Source organism: Alligator mississippiensis, chromosome 4 (genome assembly GCF_030867095.1).
Source record: "Alligator mississippiensis isolate rAllMis1 chromosome 4, rAllMis1, whole genome shotgun sequence".
NCBI classification, from domain to species: Eukaryota; Metazoa; Chordata; order Crocodylia; family Alligatoridae; genus Alligator; species Alligator mississippiensis.
The window spans coordinates 213,754,164-213,778,770 of record NC_081827.1 but is presented as its reverse complement, the minus strand read 5'-3'; the positions used below and the strand labels follow the sequence as shown (position 1 = coordinate 213,778,770).

The window sequence follows — 24,607 nt, the reverse complement described above, 5'->3', positions numbered from 1 at the left end:
AATATTACTAAATGAAAACATCAAGCTCTTTCCGTGTGGCAAAGTGTCTCATTTGTTTTAGAATCTGCTCTTGTAAAGAATACCTGTGGCCGCCTGAGCTGCGTGAGACCATAGCATGTTCTGTTCAGAGTGAAAAATGCCCTTCTGCCTAAGCCATGTGCTATTCTTTTCCCTTTCTCCTCCTCCCCTGTCCAATCAAAAACATTATGCAGTCACTACAGCCTGCAACTCTTATTTTTCAGTCCTCTAAAAATGCCCTTTATATTGCTATCAAACAATTAAGAATTATTCTGGCTTTAAGCTGTTTTTATTGTGGATGGATAATCTCTGGGACAGCATTCCTCTTTCCCTGAAAGAGAAATACTGGGGAGAACTGCTGAAAGCTTGGCTTTCTCTGTCTTCTTCCTCTCCCCCAACTTCATATCTTATAAGAATCTTTGGGGTGCCATGAATGATCCCTTTTGAATGAGAGAAGTTTAATGCTTTTTATCAGAAAGTGGACATGCTTCCTGAATACACTATGCCTAGATGGAAGAGCCTGCTTTTGAGAAGGAGGGTAATATGGAGTAGGGCAGCCTTTGTTACAACAGTGGGAAGCCCCTCTCAATACACAGCAGATTCAATGAAGGTGGAGTACCAGAAGGCCTCAAGAATTCATGTGAAGCAGCAGCTGTACTAGATAACTGTGAAAGATGTTTTCATCTTGTCTTTTTTTCTGCCCTGGTTAACACCTTGCTTAAATACCTGAAACTATTTCATTTTTCTGTTAGGGAACCATTTCTTTTCCTACCTAATTATTTATGGAGTTTTTAAACCCTGTGTATACCATTTTATTTCTTGAGAGTTAGCAACATGAATGTCAAGTAGAAGTGTCCACAGCTCTTGGGATAGTCTTGGTTAACTGCAGTGGGCACAGATCTAACTTGGTTTTATTTATTTATTTATTTATTGAGATCCAAAAGCATAATGGTTATTGCTTCCTTATTTGATGCTTTTGGACCTCTTAGGAGAGTTTCTATCAGAATTTAGAGATTATAATGTGGGGACATAATTTAGGTCTGTTCTTTTATTTTTTTTAAATTTGTTTTAACTTTACAAAACAGATAATCTGTTGAACTAAAGGACTGTTATGTTTATACAGTAGTAGCATTCCTGGTTCAATGAAAATGGGAGGTGCATTGATTTAAAGAAAAATACTACTTGATTTGGAGAAAAATAAAGATCTAAAAGGGATTCTTGTATTTTGGATTGAAACTCATTAGTCTTGCACCTAGAATCTTAGGCCCATGGCACAACTTCATTTAATGGTACAATGGGATCTGAGCCCCAATTCCAACAGTTGTGCCTCCTGCTGTGTCATACATGCATGACAGGAGGCGTGATTTTGCGACCAGGGATCAGATCCCAATCTCATCCTTTCTGCTTACCAGTGCAGGGGAAACCTGAGATCATGATCGAATTGAAAGCTGTGTGCCTGCAGGCAGATGTGATCCAGTGTGGGCACTGGGTGAGGGCTGGCAATCAGCTGATTCAGTCCCGGGGCTGATTGGAGACCCTGGGCTGTTTCAAGTCTGAGGCCAATTTTACTTCTCACAGGGAAGCTTCATGTTCTACCTAAGGAGCTGTGCAAACCAGTCATAAAAATGTTTCTCATTATATGTGGAACATTTTTATGACTAGTTTGCCATTTATGCTGTGATTAAACTGTTAATTATGGCATAAATGTAAAGTGTAGAAGGGCGCTTATAGTCATAACTTTTAAAGAAGGTTTGTGGACTACTTTTTAAATGGCTTAGTTTTATAAACTTTGGGAAGGTCTTTTGTGTTAACCTAAGTACTTGTGTGTATGTGTGTGTGTTTGATCTAATGTTGTTTTAAATATGTATTCAAGGTATTGGAGAAAATGCATGTGCAAAGAAAAGTCATGAAAAGTACCTCGTTGCTTTGAAAGGCTCTGGACTGGCATTTCCTGAGGATAAACTTGCATGTGGTATCCAGGAGCAAGCAGCTGGAACTAGCACTTTAGCAGTTCAAGGTTTGTGTAGAATAACATTTTAACAAAAGACTTGATTTTTTTTTTTAAACTGCCCTTTCTAGTTTCCTGTACAAGATTCGATGCAGTTTATGGACTTAGTCTACTTACAGGGGCCATTTCACACACCATCAAAAAGCAGAACTTGTCATAACTGCACCAGCAAAATTAAACATACTAGTTTAAGGACGAAATTAATCAAAAATCCTTCTCCAATGATATTTGTGGAATTTGAGTAGGCAAAATGTAATTACTCATAGTAGAATTTGGTGGTTGTAATTGTCTGTAAAACCAATTACAGCAACCAAAGTATTACAAAAGCCTTAGTATTATAAAAGTCTCATGTATTTTTGATGTCCAGGTCTGGTCAGGATCTCTCTTATCTCTCTTTCGAAAGAAGACACCTCCACCAGCACAGTGTATGGAAGCAGTACAGTGAGATGTATTTCCAAAACATACACTGCTTCTTAAATTACTTTGGGTATCTCTTGGAGACCTTTCCTCCAAGTAGCGTCAGACCCAATCCTGCTCACCTTATGAGAGCTCGCAAGATCTGTGTGAAGTTGTATGGATGTAGCTAAGATTATACTATTCAGTTTTCCGTAAGGTTCATTAAATCTCATAAACTGTCTGCCTTCAGTATGAGAATTGTGAAGGAAATCTCTTGAATTTTTTTTATTTCAAAAGGTTTAGCAGGTGCTACAGCGACATCAGGACAAGGAGATTCTTCAGATGAGGTGAGATTTATTTAAAGAAATAAAGTGGAAGTGTAACAATATACAAAACAGATAATACACAAGGGCAGATCTTGCAGGTTTTTACTGTTGCACTTAGGTCAGTGGAGAGCACACCTCTTAGTAGGGACACACAGGGCTAGAGTCCTTATATCTTTGGTGCACTAAGGAACTTCGGAAAAATCCCTTGCTATCAAAACTGCAGCTGAACTGGTGCAAGCGGTCTAGGGAATACTAATATATATATATATATAGCTGTACATTTTCAACACCCTGCCAATTAAACTTGATCTATGCAGGCTTGATATAAATGATGATGAAAGCAGTGTCAGCAAGTTTGGGTGCTGGAGATCCCATTGTTATTAACATGGGGGCAGCTGAACTGGTGATAGCAACAGAGGGAATTTTTTCTTATGTCAATTCCCTACTATAGACTTGATTTTGCTTACTAAGGAGTTTGGGTAGAAGGAGGAGGAGACAGCCTTCATTTAGAATTAGCCAGAGGAGGCAAGTGGTTTTAAAAGGAATAACTGAATAGTCATAGAACTATTAAGAAGTTTTATTCTTAATTTACTTGCAATATTACGGATGCACTTTCAGTTGTGAAGTCTTTAGCAGTGTTTCAGATTTGAGCTTGATCTCAGATGACAGATGTGTAGACAGTAGCCTTTTTCCATTTGTCCTCTGGTTCAGGCATTTGGGGCAGAGAGGTAGAATGAACTTTAAATGCTCTAAAACAGTCTCTTTGGCAGTGGCTGTTTGTTTATGCTGAATTCTATTTGAACAGGTGTAGAAATGAAAAATCTTTCGTTTGTTTATACCTACAACAAGTTGTATCACATGTTTGCCTCTGTCATCAACACAGAAGCATCTGTTATGCTCTCAGCAGTGCTATTTATAAGATGACATTTTTCAAATTATTGCTTGCTGTTCTTTCACCATCTTATTACTGTTTTGACACCAAGTGAAGAATATAATTCAAGTTCATCCTAATAATATCGAAGACCATCTTGAATTAAATTCAAAATGATGCTTAGACTTCCTATTTCTTAATCTCCTGTGCGGGAAGGAAACGGAAGCTGTCTTGGTAGCTTAGGGATCAGATGTGGTGTTCATTATGGGAAGAATGGGGTGTGCGGGGTGGGGGAAGCTAGAGGGGGGACTAGGAAGATGTCTGAGTACTGTGGAGAGGAAGCAGATATTGTTCCCTTAGATGAAGGATCGGTCTAATGGGGAGATTAGAGAATAGTTTATAAATTTCCAGAGAGAGCAACTACTGGAATTGCAGCGATTGCAAAGTAGCCTGGCAGGTAGCATTTTGCACTTTGTAGATAATTAATTAATTATTTCTGTTCTTCAGTATACAGAGAGAAATTGCCTGAGAAAACTTTGGCAAAGTTACTCTCTTTACCAGTGGAATTGACTTGTTTTAAACTGAAAGATTTGACCTACGTAGTCAACTATCTGGCATCTGAATTAAGATGTCAGTTATGTCATTAAAATGTAATCTCAAAGAGTATGAGTGGGCATACTCAAATTTAGTTCCAAGATTTGTATAGAAATGCCTATGGCAAAAAGAGTTCATAATGTTGGTGGTTTAGTCAGAAACACACAAACCAATATAAAATTTTGAGTACATTTAAAAAAAAACCTATTTCTGAATTTCCCATTCATATTTTTAGCTGAATTGGAGTGAGCAGTAATGGGGAGTGAGAGTAAAAATAACTTCAGAGTCCTCTTAGCAATCAAAAAAGAAGGCAAGAGTCTTTTGTAAACGTGAGACCTGAAATACACATTAATTATTATAAATCCAGTTAACTTTGTCTTGGAAAAGTCGATAAATAAAAGCTTTTAATGTTGCTCACTCACTGTAACCCTTTACTGTTGAAATCCTTCCCTAAGGAGACCAAAGCAGAACTGCTTTATCAAAAATAAATTTGCTAGAGATCATTGGATTTTATTTATTTATTTGTTTATTTATTTCAAATAAGTGATGGTTGGGAATTATTCTTTTTTTTAAATGAAGAACATAAAAAGTGCCACACTGCATCAGACCAGTGGTCTGTTTAGCCCAGTATCCTGTTTTTGACAGTGGCAGAAGTGAATGCTAGAGGGAGTGCATTGAATCGATCTGAAGTGATCTATCCCCTATTCATTAACCTCCCTGGCATCCACCATTGTTGGTTTAGAAATGCCAGAGAGAACATCTCTAACCCTTTTGCTCAACAACTATTAATAGATCTATCATCCATGAATTTGTCTAGTCCCTTTTTGAACCTGGCTATGCTATCTGCCCCTCCCACCTCCTGTAGCAATGAATTCCACATTTTAACTACACATTGCCTAAGAAAGTATTTTGTCATATTAGTTTTAAACTGTCTCCTACTGATTTCAGTGGGTGCCCCCTAGTTCTAGTATTTTTGGACTTGATGCATGACAGTTTCCTGTTCACTTGGTCCGCACCCTTCATGATTTTGTAGACCTCTATCATATCCCTCCTCAGCCTTCTTTCCATACTGAAGAGCCCTAGCCTTTTCAGTCTCTTCTGGTGTGGCAACTGCCCCATATGTCTGTTCATTTTTGTTGCCCTTCTCTACCTTTTCTAATGCTACTATATCCTTTTTGAGATGCAGACACCAGAACTGTGCATGCAGTATTCAAGATGTGGGCATGCCATAAATCTGTATAATGGCATATTCATGTTCTCTCTTTTGTTTTGTATTCACTTCTAAATAATGTCCAACATTTTATTGTCTTTTAGTTGCTGCTGCACATTGAGCTGATTTTTTTTTTTAAAGAGAACTATCTACAGTGGCTCCAAGGTCTCTTTCCTGTATCATAACAACTAGTTCAAAAGCCAGTATTGTGCATGAGGGCTGTGCGAAAATTCTCCCAGCTTTTTGTTTCGAAGCTGTTTTGAGCTTGAAACAGCGAAATCAAAATGAAGCAAAAGCCTTCGAAACAGCTTCAAAACGAAACAAGGGAACTTGAAACGTTAGGAAAGTTTTGAAATGTTTCGAGTTTCGATGCCAGGCTTACTGGCTTCAGCGCCAGTCCCAGCCAGTAACATCTACCTCCTGTCATCTGGCAGGCAGATCGGGGACTTGCCCGCAACCCTGGGAGGTGTGCGGGAGCTATTCCAGAGTCCTCCTTGGCGTGCGGGCCCCTGATCTGCCTGCCAGATGACAGACTGGCACTGGGCACAACCCGCACTCAGCTCTGGGAAGATTGGTTCTGCCACTGGCCCCAGGCAGCAGTGCCTGGCTTCTGTCAGCTAGCAGGCAGATTGGGGGCACGCACTCCTGGGAGGACTCTGGCACAGCCTCTGCAGCCTTCCCGGGGGTGCTGGCTGGCCCCTATCTGCCTGCTGGCTGACAGGAGCCGGGTGCTGCCACCTGGGGCCAGCGGGGCTGGGGCAGATCAGCTTGTGTGGGGACCCGCAGACCTGATTCTGGGGTGGGGGAAGGTCCCCACATGAGCTGATCTGCCCCGGGCTCTGCACCCTTCTTGAGCTGGCTCTGTTATGGGGCCGGGGCAGATCAGCTCATGCGATGGCCTTCCCCATACAATTCTGTGAAGTGGAAAATGGGCACAGACCTCTGTCAGCTTCCATGTTAAGTATATTTTGTGACAAAACCTATGTTTTTAAGATATTGGAGTGACCCTGGAGCCCAAGCTTCTCCCTTTTTTTGCTGCATATCTAGGGGACAGACTAGATCTTGTTTTTGAGGTGACTCCTCACCCCTAGCCACCTGTCATCTCCTTCTAGACCTTCATAGCTGCAGTAGAGGCAGCTCTGTCACTCTTTGGGATTATTATCCTGGGTTTGCAAAAAAGGGGAAGGAGACCTCTCTCCATGCTCCCCCCTTTCTTGGAAGAAGAATGCCTGAAGGATCAATTGCTTTGTGATTGCATTGGCCACAGATGATCAGTCAGTAAGGCAAACCAGGAAAAAGGTTTAATTATAAAAAAAATAAGTCACACAGGCAAAAGCAACTATAGTTTGAGTGAAAGATGAGAAAAAAATAAAAGGTTACTAAAACAATTTCTTATTGTGCTTCTCTAGCTAGAAAAAGCTATAGCAGGGGTAGGCAATGTTTTTTGGTTAGAGTGCTGAAAAACACCACAATGCCTACCTTGGAAGGTACCAGAGTGCTGGCATGCCAGAAAAACAAAATGAGGGTAGGGGGTACATGGCAGGATGCCCTGCTTGTGCCCCTTGCCCCCCACCCAAAGCCCCTGCCCCCCACCCAAAGCCCCTTGCCCTGCACCCAGAGCCCCTACCCCCCAGCCTGGGCTCTGTGGGTGTCAGCAACTACCCCAGCTCTGGGTAGCTGCTGGAGCCTGGGCTGCTCCCAGATGGGCTTGCAATGTCCCAGCTGCCTGCTGGGAGCAGCCCAAGCTTCCAGCTGGCAGCAGCTACCCAGAGCTAGGGCCAGCTGCAGCCGGGAGGCTCCAGACATCTTTGTCAGGCTCCAGAGCCCCCGCATCAGCTCCGTACTGGCACATGCACCTGCATGTCAGAGTGGGCAGTGTGGGAGGGGCCTGAGGCAGCACAACCCCGGTCTCGCCCACGCTCCTGGCACAGAAGTGATGGTGGGGCTCTGGAGCCCGGCGCAGCTGTTTGTAGCCAGCCCGGGCTCTGGGCAGCTGCAGTAAGCAGCGGGCAGGCTGCAAAGAGCTGTGCTGGGCTCCACAGCTTCGGCATCAGCTGCATGCTGGTGGCGACTGCATGAGCACCTTGGGGTGGGCTATGCAGCCCTGCTGTCTGTCCCGAGGTCCACGCGCAGTTGCCACCAGCATGGAGCTGATGCCGGGGCTCTGGAGCCTGGTGCAGCTGTTTGCAGCCTGCCTGCTGCTTACTGCAGCTGCCCAGAGCCTGGGCTGGCTACAAACAGCTCTACCGGGCTTTGCAGAAATTCTAAGGAAGCTTGAAATCCATTGATCTTGTTTTTCTAGGAGGCAGTGCAATCTTTTTCTCAGAATATTGGACTTGGACACTAAAATCCACCATCCCAATCATACTATGTGTACACATGTTCACATTGTCACAGTTTCTTAGTTAATTGAACCTCTTGACTTCTGATGCTGCTGCTTCCTGAGAGCAGCATCAGGGCATGCACTCAGGGCTAGCTTGAGGGCCTGTCATTCTGGCACGAGTGACCTTTCTCCCTCAGTTGGTACGTACTAACCAGTTCTATATCCTTTGAACGAAGCAATGCCAAAATATTCTCTTTCGCTTTGGGGGCAGAACTTAAAAAAGATGAATATTTTTATTATTTCAGCACTGGGCATTTTCATTAAATGCCTCCCATTGAGATTAGTTCCTGTAGGAAACATTTCTTATCCATTTAACCAAGGATATAGTCACTAGCAAACCGAGATAGATGAAATATTGGTACAGTAATCTTCTGATAGTTCATGTACCTGTGGTATCTCTTGTGTCTATCTATAATGGTCTTTGCATATTCCATAATTCCATTTTGATGAATCTGTTGTACATGTCACTTCCTCTGCTTGTGCCCCATCTTGACTCTTCATAAAACTCTGGTAATGATGTTTTCAAATGAAATTGGACTCGTAGGACTTGGGTTTTTCGTTTAAAAAGTGCTTTGAGAGCTTCAGATGACAAGCACTTCTATAAATATGAATTACCAGTATACTATTGGACGACTCTAATTGAAATTACCTATTTAGAACTGCTAAGAATGAATACATTACTTGATTGTAAAATGGTTGGACAGCTTCTAGTTTGTGTTTCCCTCTGATTCTTAGTCATTGTGGTGTTGGAAAAGACAGAAAAGGCTGAAAAATTCCTATAGATAGGTAATAAATCCACCTTAGTGATATGTGTAACATCTGGGTATTTTATGTAGGTTTAACTATTTCCTAGTCATTTAATTTCAATAAGAAAGTGAAGTACCCAGCACAATTAAATAGCTAAAAATGTCTCATCTCACAAACAACAATGTTGCCCTTTGGCTGAAGGGTAGAATACTTTTTTTTTTAATTGTATTTTTCTAATGAGTTGTATTGAGTCCAAGATTCTAGGAGTAGACCAAATTTTATCCTCTTCCTGAATATATTCAGGGCCTTTTGTTTTATAGCCTTATAAATAAACTAGAAGCAACTTAGAGAGCATAAAGTCTCTCTGCAGTTCCAACTATATATGCAGTTATCAATTTTTAAACTCTTCCCCCTACCTCAGGAGGACCAGGATGGTAGCCAAGGTGTGGGCAAGCGCAAGAGGGTGAAACTAAGCAGCACCACCAAAGGTATTTATAAAGTAATGATCTCAGTTTATCATTCTTGCTTTGTATTTATTTTAAAGTATCTAAGAATATTAATTCACTTTTCAAGCACTGGGGGCGCTGCATGTGACATAGACATCAAACATAAGGGAATGAGTACTGACTTGGAAGAACAGCAAGTGAATGAGTTTTTAACAGCAGCTCATGATGGAGCTAGTGCCACCAACTCAGTATTTAGGGCTTATGGATTATGTTGTGACCTTCCTTTTGCTAGGGAGCTTGTAACTAAATACTCCATTGTCACTGTGTAGGTGACACATTTTAAAAACAGAAAACATTTAAAAACAAAACTGAAGTCTTGTTTGTTCCTGACAACTTCTTCCTTCAAATGAGCGTGCAGTGTGAATGATGTTTGGGTCAGATAAGAGTGGTTCCCCTCTGATCTTCTTTGGTCTTATCTAAATGGTTACTCTACTGACATTTTAATTAAGAAAAGAGAGATCTGTAGAAGCAGGAACTCAAATGAATTCTTCTTTGAAACTCCTTACATTTATACAATAGGCTTAAATTATTCGTCTCTGTGGGGTGAATCTTGCAGTCCTCAGACTTAAGCAACATTCCCCTTGAGGTCAGTTAAAGTGCTTCAGGACTTTCTCATGTCTTTGGAGCTGGGAGAGCATCTATTTCTTACACATTTCATTGAGAAGTGATTTATGTTGAAAAGGTGCTACTGACAATGGTTAATGACTGCCATAGGGTCTGATATTCTAAGTAGCCAAATAACTCCCTTTCTTTAAAATTAGTGTGGCATGATGCATATGATTATGGGAGAATGGAAAGCTAGTGTGAAAGAGACCAGCAGTCAGTAGTCAGCAGGGTTCAAGAACAGAACACTTGTTGGAAAGCTGAAAGAAAGGCAGGAACAAGGTTCTGGAAAGAGTTGAAAGTGAGGATTTAGATTTTGAATTTGAGATGCAAAGGTACATCTTTGAAGGACTATGATGGTTGTAGGAGAGGAAGATAATTTTGAGAATTTCAGACAGTCTGGAGAGACGAGAGACTGGGAAGGCAGAGCAAAGGGATCTGGAGTTTTAGTGGTACAGTAAGGATAGAAATGCTGGAGAAAACTTAGAAATGCTGCAGAAAAACAAATGATAGTTTTCAAGGGCTTGGAGGTGTATATATATGCATTCACAAATGTAGGAAGAGACAGATAGTCATTGAGGATGACTTTAAAGTTGCTCTCCTGAGACAGAAGACTGGGTTTGTCAGTGATGATGTAGAAGCAGCACAATTTTAGAAAACAAGAGTGGGGATGGAGTTTTTGAGGAAAGGGAAAGTAAATTTTACTTATTTTGAGAAAATTGTAGGACATCTGCAAAACAAAAAAAGAAAAAAAGTAAGACAACTGACCCTAGAACGATAGCACCTTCCCTAATACCAGTGAATTGGTACAGGGCAATAGGAAACTCTGGTCCAGAAGTTGCCAGATCTCTGAATGGACATCACTAGAGGCAGAGGCATTTCAGCAAAATGATTCTTTAATTAAACCTTTCATTTCCACCCAGGATTGTAGTCTTCCCCCTCTGAGGCATCCCAACATGGACTGTGCTGATGATGTTGATAGCTCCTAATATCAGCCCCAGAGGAGGGAGTCTGCCAATGGGGGAAAGGTAAGTCTCTGTTTTTATTAAATATTAAATAGTTTTCTGAAGTTTTCAGTATTCGTATTTTATGTCCTATATGGTATAAAATAAGAGTATTAAAAGAAAATTTTAGAAAACTGAGTATTAAATAAAAACAGATTTACCTTTTCCATAAAAGCAGACTCCCTACTTTCAGCATAGATCTGGTTATTGTCTTCATGACAGTCTATGTATTGGTGATACCTTGGAGTGCTAAGATTGTTTCAGAAAAACTATTTTAAATAGCTGCTTGTTTTTATAATGATGGGGAAGATTGAAAGGTCTATTTTAAATGGACTTTTTGTATTGAAGTGTCACCCATATGGACATAGATTTGGGTACTAAGCAGCAGGTTGTAATTTTTTTCTCCCATAGTTGGTGTTTATAAAACATTTCTCCATCTAGAAGATCTAATTTCTAAGATAGTTTCAACTCTGCAGGCACTTTTTTGTTTGTCAAAAGAAATTTAACAACATATGACACTTTTCACAAGTGTAGGAGTGCTAGCCTTTATGTCCTGGACAAATTCCAAGTTGGGTAAGAGCACTCTGCCTACTTAAATTCTCCTGCAGGTATAATTGGATATGGTGTTCTTTTCTCCCTGTCCTAAAGCTGTTGGATAGAATTGTTATGTGCTGTTAAACTGTCATGTTCCACGTCAGAGGAAGCTGCATTTCAGCAGTAGATGAAGAATGTGCACCAACAGCATACATTCTTCGTGCCTATACATTGGGACATTTGGAATGTGCGTAAAACCATGATGTTCTGTGGATGGAGGATCAAGCTGGCACCTTTCATGAGCAGTAAATTCATACATACAACTTTTAAAAAGAGAAAGAAGAGAACATAAATGATTTTAGCATGTCTGATGTAGTAAGTGACTTGTAATTTTTTTTGTGGCATAATTTTAATATAGAAATATCGATGATTGAGAGAGGTAAAAAATCCTTGATCTCAACATTTCTAGAATTTGCAGTAAAACATCTTTTTTTCTTTCTTTGGATTGATAGAGAAGCTCATCTTCAAATTGACCCTCACTTTAAAGTGTTCATATTTTAACAATCCTCAAAATATCTAGTACAACTGGCTAGATTCAGGTAGTGACCTATCACAGTGGAATACTGGCCCCAGTAATTCTAGACTTATCTGGAGCTGGAGCACTGTGATGTAAAATGCATCTGCTTTAGGCCCATTAGTAAAGCAGTAAAGCCATTCAGTGCAGCCTTCAATTTTTGTAGTGGCTGGCCTTATAGGGGATGGTGCTATGCCAAAAGGTGAACTGATTCAGCATTCCTGGACAGCCTGTTTGAATGGGGGTGACCTCCAGTGGAATATTAATTCTACTTTGACTGGGATAAATCCCAAGGAGGAATGGGGAAAGGGTAGTACTGAAGCCCTCTCCCTGGCCAGTTAACTCCTGCAGGTTCAAGGCAGCAGTTTATTTGCCTAAATTCCTCTATATAGGAAGAGTAAACATGGCCTGTTTATCAGGACTGCTAAGTACCCTAGCTTTGAAGAAGACTACAGATAATATGTGGTCTAATAGAATGGGGTGGGAAAGTAAAACGAATGTGTATTCTGGTCCCTGTTCTACCATTACCTTACTGGGTTAATTCTGGGGAACTTGGTTTATTCTTTAGTTTTACCATTTATAGGATAGGGCTGAAGTAATTCCTACCACCTCACAGGATTGGTCTTAAAATTATTTAGCATATAAATTGCGACATGGAGTATTTTTATTTAAAAAGCTTCGAAGCTGGTAAATATATAAATTATTAATTTATGAAATCTATTATAAATGTAATGTCCAGTGTATAGAAGGTCAGGTTTTGCCACGCCTATGTTGAAAATGCAACCAGTAGCCTCATTGAATTCAAAAGCAAAATTCTCAATTTCATTTGAAACTAGTGGAGCTGTGATAGTTAACTACACTTGCTCTGAGCCACAAGGCCGAGTACTTACATGAAGATCAGGCCCAATGCGTGTATTTTTGAGTAAGTCATTATTTAGTGTAAGCCTGGCAAATTGGATCCTATGCAAGAGCCTGATTTTTGCAGCTGAAAGCTGTTTTTGATGACTTTGGGATTATGTACATGAACTATTATAGGCTTGGGAACTAAACAGTACTGACCATATTTATTTTTTCCCTAGGAGTTTATAAATACTATTATCAGTATCTGCAGGATGTAGCATTAAGGTATTTCTGATTCTTAGATTTTTCTAATCCAATAGGTTACAGAGGATAGGAGCATCACATTTTTTAATATTCCAGTGAAACCTAAAATCATTCTGACATTTTTACTCCCTCCCCCATCCCCTTTCTCCACATTTTTGTGCAGATCAGTCCATTATGGATGTTTTGAAGCATAAATGTTTTCTAGAGGAATTATTATTTTGGACGATAAAATATGAATTTCCACAGAAGATGGTAACTTTCTTACTCAACATGCTACCAGATCAAGATTATAAGGTATTTTTGCTCCTTTTCTCTACCAACAGCTTTCCTTTTTTCATATTTCATTTGTATTGTACCTTGTATCAGACCGCATGTGATTAATATATAACTTGTTTTCATATAAAGGCCTATATCTTGAATTGAGTAATTATACAACTGGGGCGTGCTAACACACGCATGAAGGAAAATGCAGACAAAATGGATCAGACGTAATCAAAGACCAGGCTGTGCATTTTTTTTCTTTTTTATCTCCTTTCTTGACTCTCAAACGTCCTTCAAATCAGGGGTGGCCAGCCTGCAGTATGCCTGCCACAAGTGGCCCAGGCAACCTGTATGGCAGGGGCAGGAAAATACAGCTGGCAAGCCAGATCCGGTCCACCAGGCAATTCCATCTGGTCCTCAGGGCCTCTCTGCAAGCTGGCACCTCCATGCAGGTGGTGGGGCTCTGGTTGCTAAGCATCCAAACTCCCCACCAACCTGCCCCAGCTTGGCCTGACCCACCCCAGCCCCAAGCCCGGGGGCGCTACACGCAAGACGCCTCTGCCTGGCAGAGATTGTGCCTGGCCACCCTGAGGCTGTTCCCGGCCACCCTGAGGCTGTTCCCAGCCTCCCTGCCTGTAAGCGTGGGAATGCAGGTGAGGGCCCCACTGGGCCGGGGCCAGGGACCCCTGTTGGGGGAAAGGGACTGGGAGCGTGGGGAGCTACGCGCTGTGGGGTCGGGCTGGGCTGGCCTCACATATTGCCACCATGTGCGGCTGCAGACTTGGACAGAAGCTGTGCTCTATGGGGCTGGGAGGGGGGCTGGCTGCACACCCTGCCATCAGTTGTGGCCAGGGACTTGGGTGGCTCCCAAAAGGAGTACTCCAGGGGAAGGGGAGGGACTTCCGGTGGCAAAGGTCAGGGGGTCAGGGCCAGGACTTCAGGTCCCAACATTGTGACCAGGGAGCAGGGCACCAGTCAAAGCACAGAGCTACCTTGACAGCTCACCAAAAGTCGCTAAGCGGCCCTCCAGCTGAAATAATTGACCACCCCTGCTTTATGGCATGAAGCAGACTGGGGAGGGAACAAGCGGCATAGCAGCAGATGGGGCAGGAAGCAGAAAGCAGAACAGCAGATCAGACGGCGCATAAGGTGGGAGCAGATAGCAGAGCAGTAGATCAGGCAGGGAACATAAAGCAGGAAGCAGAAAGCAAAACAACAGATTGAGCAGGGAGCATAGGGCAAAAAGTAAGAAGTAGAGCAGATCTCATGGGGCATAGAGAAGAAAGCAGTAAGCAGAACAATGGATCTGGTGGAGGAATGGAATTGGAGTGGCATTGGAAAGCATGGGGCTAATTTGCGGCTTGCCTGCCTCCAGAGGTTGGCCCAACTGCTTTAGAGGTGGTCTGCAGTAGTAGTTGGCTTTGCAAACTGGATTGCATTGATTTCTTAATAAAGATCTTCATTCACATAATGCAATTATTCTGTGACTGACTGACTTGATGATGATGGCTTTACTTGGGTTGGAAACATCAGTAATCTCCTCTTGCAGGATGTTAAATTATAGAAATGTTGCATTGGTTGTGTCTAATCTCCAGGCTATTTTGGTAGGCCTCCAGCTGCCATCCTACATTGTTTTATACCCTTCTCTGACTTGATGGACTACTTACCTATATGCCTTCTTCTATTCTTAGATCATGGTGACAGGATGTCACCTTCCTGTTCATATGTTTGTATGTAGCCAGGTTCAGTCCATTTGTGTTTGTGTTCTCCAGGAGTCAGTGCACCTACACATAGTACTTTCTTTTAGCTTTGTGCCACACTCTCCTGTTGTGCTTCCAGTTGAAGCTGTATTTAGGTTCTGAATCTCCTTGTCTAGTGAGAACCAAGGGTACAGGAAGTCTTGAAGTCAGGACCATAAAAATATGAACATTTTTGAGGGAGTTGTTAAGGGTATGATTTAATGGGAACACAACTAAGCCGCATGATGTGCTGAATTATAACAAGTAACACGAAGACAATTTGCGAGAAAGAAAAGACAAAAGGAAAGAAAAAAGAGCAGAAAAGAACCTCTGGCAGTGTCTGAGACACCTTTCTATACTCTGAGCTGGACTGGATTTTAGCACCAAACTTGTAGTCCCACACTTCATCACAGATGTGGCTGATGGACAAGAGGATGCTGAGGACTGTATGACTAAAACTCCTTGCATGAGGTTGTGTTTCATAGCATATATGACATGGAATCCTATCTGAGATCTTATAGAGATGGGCCTGGAGTCTAAGTATCATTACCATCCACCTTTTTATTTCTGAAAACACTCAAGCTGCCAACAACACTGCAGAGGAAACAGCAAGCATCATTGTGTTTGCCCTCACTGAAGTTTAGCAGTATTGCAGACTGAGAGATATAACTGACATTTATTTTTTCCTTAGAGCTTTATGCCACCATTTTGGGTTATGCTTCTCTCTGGGTGGGGAGGGGAAGGGGGAAGTAAGTGTAGCTTTTGGATAAAGCTGCTTGATAATGAAAGATTGGCTTGCAAAGCTGCAGCTGTCTGTCATCCCTGTCAAATACAAATATACCAAATGCATCAGTATAAGTCTCTTTATTTCTGACTACCAGTATTTTGGAGCAGAAAGCTGTTTCATCCATAGTAGTCTGTTAGGAGTTTTAAAATAGTGCCAGAATACTTAAAATAGTTGGGTGGATGAGCAGGTATGATAAAATATAGCTCTGAAGGGTAGGTTTCTATACAGCTTTATTAGTTACTTCTAGTCTTGGAGTTGTTTCTTCAAAACCACCCCATAATTTTATTGGGGCCTTGGCACATATTACATTTTAGATGCAATTAAGTTGTTAATTGCACCATAAAAATCTGGCCACAAGTTGAAGCCAAGTTATGGTATGATAATATAGCAAATGAGCCACGTATAACGTGTCACTTCTTTGTGGCTTGTTTGTATCATAACTTAAATGGAATGTTTGGCATGTAGGGACTGACTCGTGATAGATTTTGACACTCAGCTGAGCATAGAGATCTGGCATGGGGCAGCGACAGCTATCCTTTGCCTGATCAGTGGGATTGGTCTAGGGGGCGGCATCGGGTCCTGGACCTGGTATTCCTGTCCGATCTCTAGAGGCAGATTGGTAATGGGGATGCCACGAGCACTGCATCTGGTAGTGCCTCCTGATTTTGGGGTCAATGCATCCTTAAGTTTCCAGGGTCCCATGGGAGCAGCAGGGAGTCAGCTGGGAGCTCTGCTCCACAGGTGCGGGTGCTGCTTCATGGTGTGGGGTGGGGCATGGGGAGCTGAGAGCTCTCAGCTCCACAGCTACTTGTGCCCTGCACTTTGGATTTCTTCTCCCAGGGAGCTTTAAAGAATGCTTCCCCACTGGGACTTTAAACTCTGCACCCAGGCTGCGTGGCACAGGGGTGTGGTTCAGAGTTCCCAGTGGAAGCCCCTTGTCCTGTCCTTGTTCCCTGCTTCTGTCAGGAGCCTCTGATCTGATCGTTTCACTTGGCAGCCTGGGCAGAGCTGCCAGCCACAAGGTTTTGATAATCAGTTGACTGTAGACTTGGCCTGGACAGCCCCAGTCTCATACTGAGGCTGTCCCAGCCAGGACCAAGAATCAGCTAATTGTCAGCTCCCATATATTATTCAGCCCCAGCCCCCAGACCACAGTCTGGGACTTGAATCTGCTCTGGTGTGGTCTAGGGTTGGCCCCAACAGTCAGCTGATTGTCAGCCTGGGGCCCAGGCTGTACCAGAGCTAGTTCAAGTATGATCCTAGGCTCCCCCTGCACTGGCAAGTAGTAATGGCACAACTGGGATCTGATCCCAACAGTCGTGACTTCTGCCTTGCACATGCTTCCTGCCATTGTGGCATTAAATGAATGTGCGTCAGGGCCCTGGGTATTATAAACTTAGGATAAGGAGGAGACCTCTTTTGAGATGTCCTTGAAAATAACTATTGACTAGTATTCATATATTATTCAGCTTGATTCGAGATACAAGAGACAGTTCTTGTGGCAGGAGCTTGAGAAAGATAGTGTTAATCCAGTATATATGTAGATTTTTTTTTCAGTGATAAAAATCTAGTTTTTTTCCTAGCAAACCCCTGCTGTTAATTTAAATCCTGCCTTTCCTCATGCTCCATACTGAGGGTCTGAAGGGCAGTTTGTATTTGCTCCTCAGTTCCTCCCAAACTGCTTGGCTTGAGACAGCTTCTGCAGTCTGTTTCTAGCTATGGTCTTGGCCTACAGCCATTTTTGGAGCCAGTCTGTTCTATCCTTTTTTTTCCAACTACTTTTAGTTTTCTTTTTCTTATTTTTCTTGGTTTTTTTCTTTGTTCCAACCTGTCACTGTTCCAATCTACACTACGTGAAGTGCCATTTTTCTTCCCTTTTTTAGCGCTGGCTTAGCTTCCCTCAGGTTGCCTGGTTTTAAGATATGGCTTTGGATGAAACCATACCCTCAGTGGATGTGTATGTCCCAAGGACATATGGTGGTTTCAGGGCTTTCTCTTCCTGGGTTTTGGAGCGTAGACTCTGTTTATCTCATGGGTGAATCTTTATAATAGGCCTCAGACCACGGAGTATAGGCCTTCAGTTGGACACTAATTCTCCAGGAAGAATTGTTTTAGGAGAAGACTATCCTTGTCATTCATTCCAAAGTGGTCCTGGCAAGTGCAGGCTTTGTGACAGTTTTAGGAGGAAGACATGCATCTTGGGGCAAAGTTATTCATTGCCCTCCTACTCTAAGCCTTGATGGCAATGTGTGGATCTTGACAAGGCTCTGAAGTTCCCTGGACCTGATGACCAGTTTGGAAAATTGTTTCTTTTCTGACTAGAAAAGCATAAGGACAATTGCCTAAATGACTCCTATGATTAATAGGTGCTGGATACGAAGTATAGACCAAATGCATTTATTCCTTGCACTGAGGGTTTCAGGACTGGTGCCTATTGCTGCACTGAGACACAGAACATGGACAGGTGTTCATATCTAGCAGTGGGTGAGGGAGTCTACAGGCTTTTAGCTGCTCTCCGTGCCTAACCAGACTGAGGTGATCTTGATTTGGGGAAGCTGTAGGGAGCAGAGGGGAGTGCAGTGGTGGGGAAAGATTCCCTGTGTCTTCCCTGGACTGGGGCCTGGGGAATGGGCAGGGAGCATCCTCCTTTACTGCTGATCTCCAGGAGCTAAGCAAAGGGAGCAGTGAGGCAAAGTCTCTAGCACAGGGGCAAGCAATTATTTTGGGCAGAGGGCCGCTTATTGAGTTTTGGCAAGCCATCGAGGGCCACATGACAGGCAGCCAGGGGCAGATAAATATTAATTTTCTAAATTTTAGGGGTCCTGCGGGCCGGATAGAATGGTCTGATGGGCCACATCTGGCCTGTGGGCTGCATTTTGCCCACCCCTGCTCTAGCATGTTCCCCAAGCCAGGCAGTGCCCAGCTTGGGGAAGAGACAGGGAGCAGCTACAGCTACTCCCCTCCTCTCCCTGTTCAGTCCTGGAGCGGAGCAGTAGAACAAAGCCCTCAGACCCTTCCGCATATGGTCTGGGGGGTGGCCAAGAGCAGGGAACAGCTGCTCCTCTGTTCTGCTCCCATCTTCAACCACCACCACCCTCATTTCCTCTTGACAGCAGTGGTCTCGAGCCTCCCAAACTTGGGGGGAGGCCTGGCCTGGTGTGGCCTCTTCCACTGATGGAGTGTGCTCCTTCTCCTCTGTTGGTAGGGCTCCATATCTGTTTTCCAGCCAAACCACTGCAGGTGAGGGTGAAGACTTGTGCTTGCTGCCAGATGTCATAAGCTTCCAGCTTCTACCTTCGTGGGAGTTCATATCCACTTTCTTCTCCAGCACCTCCTCTGGTAGTCCTTCCGCAGTCCTAGAGGTCTCCTTTAGCATTGAATTGATGAACTCATGGCTGCAGATGCTTTGGAGCCTTGACATCTCCTCTTGTAGCTCTCTTACCTGCTCCCTGATGGACCATCAGGAGGCACTGCTCACATCACAGGCACTCTTCAACTTGGCTGTCACTGGGAGGAATCTGCAAACTACAGTCCCCACACCACCAAACCAGGACCTGAGTAGAAACCTTGCAAGGCTCTGGCATTGTAACATCCTGGAGCCATCTCTCTGGGTCTCTTAAATCAGCAGCCTACCTCTCTCCTGTCCCTTTCTTCCCTAGCAAACATTAATGTAAGCTGGCCTGTTCACTGCTCCTTGGTCCCAAAAGGTTCCTTTTTTCCTGGTAACCTGCTTCCTCTCACCAAGCTTACAGTGAAAGAAGATGAGAGGGAAAGCTTCTGGGCAAACTCCCTAGTGAACTTCCTACTCACTCTGGTTTCTAGTTAAACAAGGGACATAAGTATTGATCTAACTGCTGGGTTTTAGATACTTATGCTAAATATATAGATTAGTTCCTCTTAATTAAAGAAAGAACTCAAGTTAAAGGCTTCCCTTCAAAGAAGGGAGTGGCAAACTGATCTACAAACTGCTTACAAACTGCCCTGTATGCTGTTCCTGTTCGCGTGATCCCTGGTTGCTCAGGGAGTCTCCTTTTATACCCTTCTGTGCCTGGGCGTGCTTTGCTCCCTTGTTAGGGAGGGAACACAGACACAGGCAGCGACCACTCATCTTTTAGCACAGGGACAGGCAGTTATTTTGGGCGGAGGGCCGCTTATTGAGTTTTGGCAAGCCATCGAGGGCTGCATGACAGGCAGCCAGGGGTAGATAAATAGTAATTTCTAAATTTTTTAGGGATCCCATGGGCCAAATAGAATGGCCTGGCGGGCTGCATCTGACCCACGGGCCGTATTTTGCCCACCCCTGGTATAGCAGCACTCCCAGATGCTCAGAACACATGCCCAAACACACACACACTCACCAAGCCAGAGAGACAGCCTTGGCTTGCTTACCTTCCAGGACCAGGATCTACTGCCTAGTGTCTGGTGCCTGCCTCCTCCTCTTCCTCTTCCTCCCAGCAGACTGCTTGCAAACTGCCCTGTTTGTTGTTCCTGTTTGCTCAAGGGGTATGGGCCCCCATGTCCCTGGAACAAAAGGGCTGCCTAGAAACAGCCTCCAAACTGGAGGAAATTCTTCTTACCTGATGAGCACGGATCTGGGTTTTCTACTTCCCATGGAAAAACGGAGAAAACCACAGATTTCCCGGTTTAATCAGAGAAAACATGGATTTTCCCGTTTAGCAGGGAAACGTGTGGATATGCCCCTTTTGCAAAGAGCTCTGCAGGCTGGCTGAGTTCCAGCCTGCAAGAGCTGTTTGCAGAAGGGGCGGGAAACCCCCAACCCTGCCTGGAGGGGAAGGGAGAGGGGGAAAGGGCAGGACCTGATGCTCTCAGTTATCGGAGGTTGCCTTAGGATCACTCTTCCTTCTTGGAGGTAAGTGGAGCGTGGCTGAGGGGAAGCTGGCTGGGAGCTGCGGGAGTAGGAATGTTTTGGGAGAAGACATGGAGTGCCTGCCAGCCAGCGGGCATTCGTGGTGGGAATTTGCCCAACAACTTTCCCTCCCTGAACCCAGGCAGGCAGGCAGGGATGGGGGAGGGTAACAGAGTGCGCCCTGGGGCACCAATCCCCCAGCTCAGGTCACTCTGTGCCTGCTCCCAGGAGCAGGGCTGGGGGGGGGGCAAGGGCAGCGGTGTTCCTCTGCGAGCTGCATATGCCCACCCGGCTGGGAGGACGGGCAGCTGACATGCAGCAGCTGCCACCACCACTGCACTGTGTGCCATTTGCCCACGGCTGGCGGCGGGACAACTGCATGGTACGTGGTGTGGTGGCAGCCACTGCATGTCAGCCTCCCACAGCAAGGTGGGTGTGTGCAGCCTGCAGAGGGACACCACTGCTGTTGCCCCCTTCGCCCTGCTCTGGGCAAGCTGTATGGGATGTGGCAGTGGCAGTGCAGTGGTGCTGGTAGCCACTGTGTGCACGCAGAGGTACAGTGGGGGAAATCACCAGCAGTGGTGCAGTGGCAGCTGCTGTGCCCCACACCGCTTGCCCAGAGCAGGGCTGGGGGGGCAAGGGCAGTGGTGCGGTGGTGGCCACTGGATGGCACGTTTGTGGCCCTCAGAGGGGCACTGCTGCCCTCGTGCCCCACCCCCCTCCTGGGAGCAGGCACAGAGGTGCACTCCTCCCCCCATTCTTGATCTGCCTCCCCAACCCCTTCCTTCCCTCACATCTCCCCATAAACACCTACCTGCTGGGGTGTGTCCATATCTGTGCCTGCGTGTGTGGGGCTGGGGGACTGGAGGGGTGGGGTAAGGGGCACAAGCAGGACTTGGGAGGCTGTGGGGGGCGGGGAGTGAGGGGCATTAAGGGGGGGGTTAATTTTAATCACAGATCTTGGGTTTTTTTATCAGAGAATTTGTGGGGGGGGGTTTTATCAGGGAAAACCAGGATCCCAGCTGGTGAGGTAGTTGGCTGTCCTCTAGTTCAATGGTTTTCAACCTGTAGTCCGCAGACACTGAGAGGTCTGCAGAATATATTTAAGGGGTCTGCAAAATATGACTATGATTAGGGGTCTACCCAACTTGAGGAGGCAGCTGGCCAATTTCATGGGCAGATCGCAGATCATGGCTGCCATTTTCAAGTGCTTATCGTGGCCAGGACCACCCCATGCCTCTGGCCAAGGGGCCCTGGTGGCTCTGCCCCTTGCTGCTGATTGGCTGTGAAGGATGTCTATCGTACGGCCCTGCCCCTCATCACTGGTTGGTGGACAGGGGTGAGGCTGCATGACAGGCAGCCCTTTTAGCCAATCAGCTGTGAAGGGTGAGGGCAGCAGCCATCATGTGCTCCCATGTGTGCCTGCAGTCCCCCCTACCACCTTCCCCCTGCCAGTGGGCTGTGTGTCTGGGCTGCAGTGCCGTGAGGACTGCTGACTCCCTTGAGGAGCCAGCATCTTATTTTCAGTACATTGGGTTTTTTTGTTGTCCTCCCCCCCCCAGATTTCACGGACATTGCCCACTTTTGCGGGCAGTGCTGGATTCTGCGTTTTCCATGAAATCATGATTTCGGTAGAATCCTAACTATGGTCAGTCAAAAATTTGTGAATATGTAACTTACAATTCAAGGGATCTGCATCCCTAAAAAGTTTTGAGTCTGTGAATGAAACAAGGTTGAAAATTGCTTCTCTAACTATGCAGATGGTTTCCTTTTCGGGCTTCCAGGACAAACAAGGCAAATTGCTCAGGCTTTGTAAGTTTGTCTTGAGAGGTCCAAGTAAGCTAGGTTTGTTTTGCATCAGTTTGCCCTTGGAAAAGTCAGCCTTTCTGTCAATAATGGGACTTAGCGAGGATCATATGGCAGATGGTAGATATCTCAGCTCCAACCATGCAGGAGGGTGATAAGCATGATCAGATACCTTCCAGGCATGGAGGCTGCTTCTACACATATCCTGTGCCTTCTTACCTTGTCAAGCATGTGCTGACAAGAAGTCAATGCAGTTTTGTAGCACCCTGAAATATAAGGAGCCAAAAGAAGCCATATTTTCTAGGAAAAAAGTTTTTTTGCTCTGCTAGTCTACAATTTCAGGTGGCTGGCTGCCAGGTTCAGTTGGTTCAGCATGACATCAGCAGCAGGAACAGATCACTGGGGTACTTGGAGGGTGGGACTTGAGCAAGAGAGTACCCTGAGCCTGCAGAGTACCCTGAGGTACCCAGAGTACCCTGCCAGTATGCAAAACTGATGAGATGCCTCATGGCTTCCGATACCATTTGATGGTCAAGGAACATGCATGTTAAGTGCATCACAGGCAGTCACCATTGTGAAGTTACCTGATTGAGACCACTCACCAGAAGTGAGAGCAAGGAGATGGACTGAATCCTCTGCCCAACTCCTTACACACACATCCTAGACCTACAAAGACTATTGATGCTTTTGAATGTTCCCTACCCCAGCAACTGTACACTGCCTGCTAAAACCGCTGTCTAAAAATGTCTTGCCACCTTACAACTTTGTACTGATGTGGTTACCAGGCTCAGTGTTTTACCTTTTTCCTTATCATAGCATGGCATTGGAGCTTATTGACCTCTTTACTGTGGGCTAGTGTAGGCTGCATAACTAACTGCATGTTTTAGATTGCCTCAACATATATTTTCCTAAAGCTCCTCATTCATTAAGAACAAGTGGGGATCATAGTGGGGAATTGGTGAGGGTCATAGCGGCGCCTCGGCATAGCTCTGTGAGCACTCATGGGCACTGGATAGGTACCAGAGCATTGGAAGAGGGCCGATGTGGTCCACATTTAAAAGAAGGGGGGACTCTGGCAATTACAGGTCAGTCAGTCTTACCTCGGCCCTTGGGAAGACCTTTGAGAAAATTATCAAGGAGCACATCTGCAAGGGCCCAGCAGGGGAGATAATGCTCAGGGACAACCAGTATGGGTTCATTGAGGGCAGGTCCTGCCTGACTAACCTGGTTTCTTTTTATGATCAGGTCACAAAAGTCCCTGGATGAGGGTGTCGGGGTGGATGTCATCTTCCTGAACTTTAAGAAGCCCTTTGATATGGTTTCCCACCACATTCTCTTAAAAAAAAAAAAAAAAAAAAAAGGGTGACTGCATCATTGATGCCTACACAGTCAGATGGGTGGCAAACTGGCTAGATGGTTGCATCCAGAGAGTGGTGGTGGATGGATCATTTTCGACCTGGAGGGATGTGGGCAGTGGGGTCCTCCAGGGCTCGGTCCTGCAGCCTGTACTGTTCAACATCTTTATCAGCAATCTGGATGTGGGTGTGGAATGCACACTGTCCAAATTTGCTGACAACACCAAGTTGTGGGGTGAGGTGGGCACGCTGGAGGGGAGGAACAGAATCCAGCTAGATCTAGGCAAATTAAAGAGGTGGGCAGATGAGAATAGGATGGAATTCAGCACAGACAAGTACAAGGTGTTGCATCTAGGGAGAAGGAACCAGCAACACACATATAGGCTGGGGAACACCCTTGTCAACATGGTGGCAGAAAGGGATCTTGGAGCCATTGTTGACTCCAGGATAAACATGAGCCACCAATGCGAGGAAGCGATCAGTTACGCTAACTGCACCTTGTCGTGCATCTATGGATGCATCACAAGCAGGTCCAGGGAGGTGCTCCTTCCCCTGTATGTGGCATTGGTCAGGTCACAGTTGGAGTATGGCATCCAGTTCTGGGCACTGCACTTCAAGAGGGATGTGGCTAGCATTGAGAGGGTCCAGAGGAGGGCCACTCGCATGGTCAAGGGGCAGCAGGGCAGGCCCTATTAAGAGAAGCTAAAGGGCCTGAACCTATTCAGCCTCCACAAGAGAAGACTGAGAGGGGATCTGGTGGCCGTTTACAAACTCAGCAGGGGGGACCAGAGGGAATTGAGGGAGGCTCTGTTCCCCCGGGCACCACCCAGGGTTACTAGGAATAATGGCCTCAAATTGTTAGAGAGAAGGTTCAGGCTGGACATCAGGAGACATTACTTTACAGTTAGGGTTGC

The 24,607-nt window shown here is 44.8% G+C and overlaps 1 protein-coding gene across 1 annotated transcript in view; it reads left to right on the top strand.

The window, feature by feature from the left end:
- UBR3 (ubiquitin protein ligase E3 component n-recognin 3) overlaps positions 1–24,607 on the top strand; it is a 276,834-nt gene that overhangs the window by 45,663 nt on the left and 206,564 nt on the right. The window contains exons 4-7 of the mRNA XM_059727297.1: positions 1,892–2,035; positions 2,720–2,769; positions 8,975–9,041; positions 13,042–13,172. Of these exons, the coding sequence (XP_059583280.1) occupies positions 1,892–2,035; positions 2,720–2,769; positions 8,975–9,041; positions 13,042–13,172 (392 nt within the window). The remainder of the gene's footprint in view (positions 1–1,891; positions 2,036–2,719; positions 2,770–8,974; positions 9,042–13,041; positions 13,173–24,607) is intronic.